Genomic DNA, 8,272 nt, shown 5'->3' on the forward strand with positions numbered 1-8,272 from the left:
TATTCTCGTTTCACGTAATTTGCATATTTTTAAAATAAAGATGTAATTTGTAATACTATAAATGTACATACAAATAATAATCGAATTATACCTGACACTGCCAGGACTTGTATTAAGGTGCAACCAGTCAATCGGTTCAGATAGTTTCGCATAGAACTCTCTGAAAATAGGAAAGTTATGTGCCTTCAGTTTCAATCCCTTGCCGTGAAACGTCGCCAAAGCTTTCATGCACAACTTCAGGTGATCCTCATCTAATTTTTCATCTACTTGTGTGTAACCACTCGCGGCCAGATCTTCCAATACGATAACAGCCTGATCATCGAATCGACCTAGATCGGACACGTAACACTTCGAGGTGCCGTCTGTTCCATAGTCAAGCGTCATCTTGCTATAAAACATCTCCTCGTTCAAGAATGAGCCGGGCAGCGTAGTTTCCGTACGTTTAGGCAATTTGATAATAAGAGGAAAGCTACACGTTACTCCGGAAAACTTTACGCGTGCCATCACCCGGTGTAGCATGTTCTTGCGACTGATCTTCCGGTCTAGGTGTTCCACGTCGACGGAATCGAGCTCGACGAATTCCCTGGACCCAGGCTCACAGAAATAACGGCCATGGACCATCTCCGGTATCAATATCCACTTTATGAAGTAGCAATGTTTGCATTCGCACTTCCCCACGAATTTCCCCGACTTCGTACAGGGATCTGGGTCGGCCATAGCGAAAGGGAAAATAATATCGCTGTAATAAAACACGGTAGCAATTAAGGACACCGGCACTGCGAGAGCGCGCGCTTAAAGCCGGAAAGTCGAGAATTATGAGGATTTTTTTTTACGCGAGCCCGCTCGTTCTAATAACGTTGTCGCGACGAGTGCCGCGCGCGTTAATAATGTTTATCGTCACGAAGTGCAACGAGTCAGCGGGCGGCGGAATAATTAAAAAACATTTTAAACATGTCGTTAGCCTCACGAGAATGAGTGAAAATGCAACATAGACGTTGATGCAAACGATTCTATCAATTAATAATTAAATAGGTGACATACATAGCTCGCATGATTACAAAGACTATCTAAACGTAACCTAATTAAAGACCCGCTTTATCAGCGGGTTCTAAACTCACTCAAAGTATCTCTCAGCACGTTCCACTTACAACTAATAAGAAGTGTTCACGTGCTCCGTTACACTTTCACAGATCTCCCCCCTCCACGCATTTATTTATCTGACCGATAACAAACTTGTACCAACACGAGTCGATCAGTCTTGTGTGAAATACAAGTCTTAACCGTCTTTAACATTGGTTTTCCAGAACCAATAATTCTTCGGAAATCTAATGTATCTTTCTATTCTTTCTATATGATCTATAATAAATTAATTATTAAATTTGCACATATGTTAAATATTACTACTTATTCAATCTACATTTCTCGTCTTTTTTGTGTTTAAACTCCTCCCCCCCCCCCAAAAAAATGAAGTGTAGATAAAAAAAGGTGATATCACCGTAAATTTTATATAAAATAATGATGAAATATTCAGTTATATTTTTTATCCTTTCGATTTAATCGATTTGAACCAGTTTTTATCGGTTTTTAATGGCGTCGTAAATAAGTTTACCACGCTGAGAAGTGACGAACCATTTAAGAAACGTCGTCGTCTCTTTAAGTACATTTTCATCGACATTTAATCAGAGAAAAGGTCTCGATCTTGAGAAAAGTGGAAGTAAGTTTAAATTGCGTTATATAAAGATTATCGTCGTTAAAGAAATTACTCAGTATAATCGGATCTATATAATTAATTGAATTTTATTTTAACCGGGTGACGCGTGAGTCTCGGACTTTAAATGCTGAGAGAAAAATGTTCTCTCGCCATGCCATAATGAATTTGAAACTTCGAAGACAAAGCACAAATCGCAAAATTCTTATAGAAAACGTATTACACCGTATTTACAAACGTAACTTAAATCATGGTGGAATTCTATAACGGCTTAAAATATTATCTATTATCAGATAAATGAATTTTGTTGAATAACGTTATTTAATTATCGATAGGATGATATTATATTTTGACGAATCGCTGCAACTTCAAATCTTAATGAAGGCAACGACAAGCACCGAACATCTCGTGCTTGACGTTTCCATTTACAATTCAAAATCTAAATTTTCAAGTGTAATTTTCGTAAATTACGGTCGAACTTACTGCGAATAGAATAATGCATTATTGATCACGAAGGAGAACGAACTGGCACGACAGCTGCAGCCGGGATCTAAATTCGTTAAAGCAAATCAATGATCTAGTCTCTGGTACCGATGATTAATTTACCCTGTAACGCGACCTCGATGTCACAGGTCACGCCCTGTCAGAACGTACCCGTGCAGACGAGTCAGTATAATTTTCCAACATGTCAACAACGGCAAACCAGCACTCAGCAGATGCAAACTGCAGCATGCGGTCTGTGCTCCGGAACTTCTCAAGGTACAAAACCGATCATGTCCATCAAACGCTAAATTACGTAATAATTTAATGTCATATAATTTAAGTTGAGTGCTTTTTTACAAATATAGTTTCGCAGTAAAGCGACGAGGCGAAGCCGCTTTATTCAACAAAAGGATATTTTCTAGATATTATTTTTAAAATGTCTAAAAGATTGCATAAAATAAAATACATTCATCCTGAATTTATTCTCTATTTTAATTTTATCCGTTGAATTCATTGTGTATATAATATAATGAAGAGCTGAAAAGTATCGATATATACAAATATTTATTTGTTTGCTTGAAGTGACATCAATTGAAAAATAAATAAATTGTTTAAAATTTCAACAGTAAATAAATTATATCCTTTCACAGTTATATTAATAATAATATTTTCAAAATAATAAATTAATTATTAATATTATCTGTGTCTTTTAATAGAGAGTATCAATTAAAAACAATTAATCAAATCTGCCTCAAGTTTTCGGTAGATATTCTCTTATAATTAAATCGGTAATAATATTTTCGAAATAAATAATTAATTAAACGAGTAATTATCGATTTTCTTTGTTTGTTTAAAATGTAATGTATTAATTAGGTAAAAATTGAGATACTATATACAGAGAGTACGGGCGAGTTAACTAATTTTTAATAATAATTTTATAACGAGAAATATATACATAAGTGGCTGATTGTACATAAATGACTGTTATCAATGATTATGTATTCTATTCCAATTGTTCTCATCTACTATCCAGGAGGACCTATCCCTCATGTTTGTCAGCCGGATACTTACATAGTGACACACCAATGCGCACCAGGTACGTCGCAACCAATAACGAATCCATGTCATCCAGTCTTTCACAGCTTACCACCGACTCATCCCGGTTGCGGCCAGTTGCCACAGAATATTCTGGATCAGATTCGTGCATGCGTTAACAACGCCGCGCCCATCTTTATCCTGCCCAACTATCAACCATCGGCGTCCCAACAACTACAGCAGCAACAGCAGCAGCAGCCACCCATGACTCTTTTGGCACCTCAAATAACATCCTCATTTCCAGCGGGTGGATTAACTTATCCCGCCCTCTGTCCACCCCCTCCTTATCCACCACCGCCCGCGCCACCGCCGCCGTTCTATCCCTATCCCATGCCTTTGCCGTTCTACGATCCGTTTATTCGCACCCTTGAAGCCATGTCGAATTGTGGATGCTGCCAGAGAGGCCAAAGAGGCGGTGTTGACTCGACGGAGATTAGAAACGTGTTACGGGCCGGATGTCGTTACGACGCCAGCGATCTGGCCGAGCATCGCTGCACGCCCAACGTCGACGATACTATCTGCTCGCAAAGGAACTGTCCGGCCTCCCTACATCTGCAAGCTTTGGCTTCACAGTTCCTATCATTGCAAGGCATCATACCTTGCGCTGCCACACGACTGGTGCTACGTAAAGTGCCAGGCTCGAACGTGACCACTACGATGGAAGACACGATGGCGAAGGCGCAAAAGGCTATAAACACCCTGACCAAGGATCAGCTATTATCAGAATCGAAGAATGCGCAGCAAGTAAACACGCTGATTAATCTGCACATGACGGCCAGTCCGCCACCTAACATCATCCCGGTCCTCACGTTAGTACAACTGAAGATGAATCTGCTGAAGGCGCAGGTTGAAGGACTCATCAATCAGAAGATAATGGAGATTCAAGGGGTTGGAGTGGAGGTAACGTTGTCAAATTGTTGGAGAAATTTTAATATACCCACTTATCCCCATAGCAAAAAATCTCACATTCACATCACAATAGTCATGGATAAATTACGTACGTCACTGTACTGCGTTCAGCAGACTCAACAGTTGGCCACCGTGCTGTTGATGTATTCTTCCAGATCTAAAATGCTGATTGGATAGGATCTAAAAGAATACACTAATAATAGCGAGCGCTCAGTCAATTGCCGAGTCCGTTGAATGCGTCCATTGTGAGATGATCAAAAGATCACAGTAACATCACATTGCCGAACGCAGCCAATATTATCTTAATCTTAAGCCCAGTTCCACAACTCACGGTTAACTCTTAACCGAGATTCAACTTATTCATTGTCTCTTTCCAATTTTAGAATTGGAAAAAGATGAGAATTAAGAGAATTAATCACGAGTTACTGAGAACTGGACTTTAATGATTATACTTTAATGTCACAGCAACATCAACTGTGGCAAAGCATTCACACGTCACTATGACTTTATTACTTATATTATTATGACTTTTAGATATCGAAATAATATTCGAACTCATATATCTATTTAATTGTTATCTATTTAATTGTTACACATACTTTTCTTCCCGTATCAAGGTGACGACCGATCTCATAGATCCGACGGTCCTCGCTCTGAAATCTGACGCTGAGCTGCGGGACTTCCTATCGGCGTTACGCCAGAAAGAGTGCGATGAGCGAGTAAACGTAAACTTTGCACCGTATCGTTCGCAACGTGCGATCGCGGAGACTCGGTTGAGCAACGTTCAGAATAAGATCCGTCAAGTGGAGGCAGAGTTTGATCGCAGGCGATGCGCGATGCTGCCGGCGCCGACGTTGTCGTCACGCGTCGTGCAACAATTCTCGAGGCCGTGTTATTCAGCGAGATTCGAAGCTCCCAGGAGATTGTACAGTACGATGCCGCCAGACGTTCATTCGCTAGATCCGTTCATCTATGTAAAACCGCGAACTCCTAAGAGGCTGCTGCTGAAGCCATGCACGGGTAAGCCGGAAACTGTTCCAGCAGCTGGCACGCGTAGCAATCCTCCGAAAAATCCGGACGACGGTAGCGGTGCTGATCGCGCGAAGGAACGTCCCGCGACTCCCGAACAGCAACGTTCCAGCACGGAGAATTGCGCGTATTGCGACAGGACGACGTCGGAGGAGAGCATCGGCGAGGATAAAAAAAAACTCCGACCAAGGATCATCGAAATAGACGCGACGACAGTCAGTAATGTTGAAGGATTGGAATACCAGGCTTTGATAAAGTCAACGTCGAACGTCTGCGTGAGGATAGACACAGAGGGATACGAGGAAAATGCGCGAGAATACGGAGAAAGAAACGAAATTCCATGCAGCGCACAATGTTGGACGGCCAAGGCATATATCAACGTCGCCGACGACGAATCGGTGAGGACTTTAACAGAATCTGAGAGTGATACGGTTACGCTCAGCGAGAAGATCAATGTCGAGGACGTTTGCGAAGCGCGAAATGTGGTTGAGATTCAGAGTTGCGAACGGACAATAAATCAGCAGGAATTTGCAAGTTCGTCAAATGTACAGCAATTTAAAGAACAAGCGGAAGATAAAATCACAATTTCAAGAAGGGATGAAACTATTAAAGAACGCGACGAGATTAAAAGTTTACAAGACATGCTGCAGGAAACTGATGAAGAAAAGGTGAGAGCTACGACTACGGCGGAAGTTGCAAATGAAGAATCAATTTCAAGTGTGCAGGAAACGAAACCAAAATCATCAGACGGCATACGTGCTTCACTACTAAAAATTATATTAAAATCGAAAAAAGATAGCGAGAACGGACAGGAAGATAAAACCGGCGAAATCTTGCCATCAACTGCAGATGCCGTGATAGAACAAAGCACAAGTCAAGTACCAATGAGCAAAGCCAAGAAGAAAATAAAATTTCACATTGTCTCATTGATGACAAATATCAAATACGATAAAAGCCTTATTGAATATGAAAAAAAGGAAAAAGTTGAGAAGGAAATCGCAATGAATGAAAGAGAGATAAATGTAACCACCGATCCGGATATTGAAAAATTAAGTAATCACAGGTCGATAGAAAATCTTCTAAAAAGTGCCATCGCGCACAATATTACTGCTGGAAGATATCACTCGGAGAACATATTTCCAAAGAAAATGGATCTTCCAAAGCTCTGCTTTGATCACCAATGCCAAGCGACATTTAAAGAAGATAAAACTACAACTGCTCCATTGTTAAAAGCAAATATATTTCCTCTATTCAAAAATCTGCATAAACATGTAACAGGTAATTGGTTTCTTTATGTTAACATAATACTCTATATTTAGAAAGAGAAAAAGTAATTTTCCACATTTTTCCGTTTTACAATGGCTTTTCATTAATCAAAATATAATTCTAAAAACTGCATAGTTCTGTGCAGAATATTAAGTATAAAATTGAGTTTAAATCAAAATTTTTTTATTCAGATAATGAGAAAAACGGAGACAACGGAACTTATTCAAATCCGATAACGAAAGCAGGAATTACGACTACAAAACGTTTATCCCGCTGTAACGATGCCACAGGAAGTACCTTGGAAACTCTTTGCACGAATAATGTGCCTTATCATTCCGATGTGGAACGCGAAAGAAGTTTAATTTCGAAACTATTTTTTATCATTGGCAACCGCATGATCGCATTTATCAATAAAATAATTGAAATAATGACCGGAAAATTATTGTATGCGATTCGTAGCGCGACATTCTGTAAAAGTAATGTTCTTAGGAGAGACGTTCCGACAGGCAATTATACCAAACTGACTTTGAAAGATTCTGATTCATTCGCTAGTGTCTCGCATTATTCTTCTGGTTTGAATTATAAAACTTCTAAAATTAGTAAATATAATTTTCACGATATCAACTTATTACGGATTTCTACGAAAGAAGAATTTAATGGAATACGTAAAATAAAACATTCTATAATTGAAGACAAAAAAAACGACAGAAGATATTTATTGATCGGTACATCAAGTCACAATTGTGACTTGATACTAACGCGTGATTTAGGTCGACCTTACAAAGTACAGAGAAGTCTCTTGATACGTAGTCGATTGAAAAATTCTCTAAATTCACAGGATTATCCGCATCCTTTTTCTCTTTTGAAACGTACAGAGGAAAATATACTTCCTCGTCGAGCGAAGCGTAACGAGAACATAGGAATGATCAAAGAAAATGAAAAACACCAAGTGAAGAGTAGTGAAAAATTCTGGACATTCTCAGAAATTGTAGAAATAAACGAAACTAATGGAAAATTATTAGACATGAGAAAATATAAATCCGAAGAACAAATTTTAAACAAATATTTGTACGATATTAAAAATAAAGTATCTACCATACAAAAACATAGTCGTTGATAATACTGCAATCAATAATGAACTCGTAATAAACGTTCATAATTATCTCGAATTGCAAACTGAGATAAATAAGAATATATACGAAAACGTAACGCATGTTTATTGATATCTAGTAACTGATAAAATTTCAGGGTAATATGTCATATACTGAAAAATAATTAGAAATTATAAAGGTATGTTATGATTCTCGCTAAAGGCTGATTAAAGTACACAATTATAGTGTAACTTCTTTACTTTATTAATAACTTTTATTTTTTCGTCAGTGATCTATTCTTTCGTCGCTATAGCTGTCTAATGAGAATCTTTAGAATTGGGGCAACAGTATGACGGTAAACATATTTCAATGTTTTCCCAGAATCATTCATTCCGGACTCTACAAGAGTTGCAAGAATGGAAAAAGTATTTTGTCACATATCCTGTACATTCGTATCGAATCAGCAACATATCATACTGTTACAACGTGAACACATACATATCAAGTACAGTTTAATTCCCTTGCGTGATTTTGCGATTTTTCTAATTTATTAATTAATATATATATCTATATATATATATATATATATTATAGATTTCTTACATTCTAATCGATCCATTATCAGTAAAAAATAAACAAACACATTAGTTGTTACAAGAAAACTAATATCGCAACAACGAAAAATCCCGTG

The 8,272-nt window shown here is 38.2% G+C and overlaps 2 protein-coding genes across 6 annotated transcripts in view; one reads left to right on the forward strand and one right to left on the reverse strand.

The window, feature by feature from the left end:
• Positions 1 to 1,688, reverse strand: part of LOC108750768 — a 2,572-nt gene extending 884 nt beyond the window's left edge. The window contains exons 1-2 of one of the 2 annotated variants that reach the window (XM_018490495.1): positions 1,630 to 1,688; positions 92 to 739 (exon numbers count right to left, since the gene is read on the reverse strand). In XM_018490495.1, coding sequence (XP_018345997.1) covers positions 92 to 717 — 626 coding nt within the window. In that variant the 5' untranslated portion in view covers positions 718 to 739; positions 1,630 to 1,688. Of the gene's footprint in view, positions 1 to 91; positions 740 to 1,118; positions 1,174 to 1,629 lie in introns of those variants that run through there. The other variant, XM_018490494.1, reaches the window with a different exon arrangement.
• Positions 1,668 to 8,265, forward strand: LOC108750767. 4 transcript variants are annotated; one of them, XM_018490492.1, is made up of 6 exons: positions 1,668 to 1,714; positions 2,341 to 2,467; positions 3,225 to 4,186; positions 4,813 to 6,502; positions 6,682 to 7,780; positions 7,871 to 8,131. In XM_018490492.1, the coding sequence occupies exons 2-5, from the start codon at positions 2,425 to 2,427 to the stop codon at positions 7,605 to 7,607; spliced, it is 3,621 nt and encodes a 1,206-aa protein (XP_018345994.1). In that variant the 5' UTR covers positions 1,668 to 1,714; positions 2,341 to 2,424; the 3' UTR covers positions 7,608 to 7,780; positions 7,871 to 8,131. The 4 variants fall into 4 exon arrangements, with proteins under 4 accessions (XP_018345994.1, XP_018345993.1, XP_018345991.1 ...); XM_018490491.1 differs by lacking the exon at positions 1,668 to 1,714 and adding an exon at positions 8,176 to 8,265 and having other exon boundaries at positions 2,082 to 2,467; positions 7,871 to 8,086; XM_018490489.1 differs by lacking the exon at positions 1,668 to 1,714 and having other exon boundaries at positions 2,082 to 2,467.
• The last annotated feature ends 7 nt before the right edge of the window (positions 8,266 to 8,272 follow it).

The sequence above is a fragment of the Trachymyrmex septentrionalis genome, unplaced genomic scaffold (genome assembly GCF_001594115.1).
Source record: "Trachymyrmex septentrionalis isolate Tsep2-gDNA-1 unplaced genomic scaffold, Tsep1.0 scaffold37, whole genome shotgun sequence".
In the NCBI taxonomy this organism is placed as follows: domain Eukaryota; kingdom Metazoa; phylum Arthropoda; class Insecta; order Hymenoptera; family Formicidae; genus Trachymyrmex; species Trachymyrmex septentrionalis.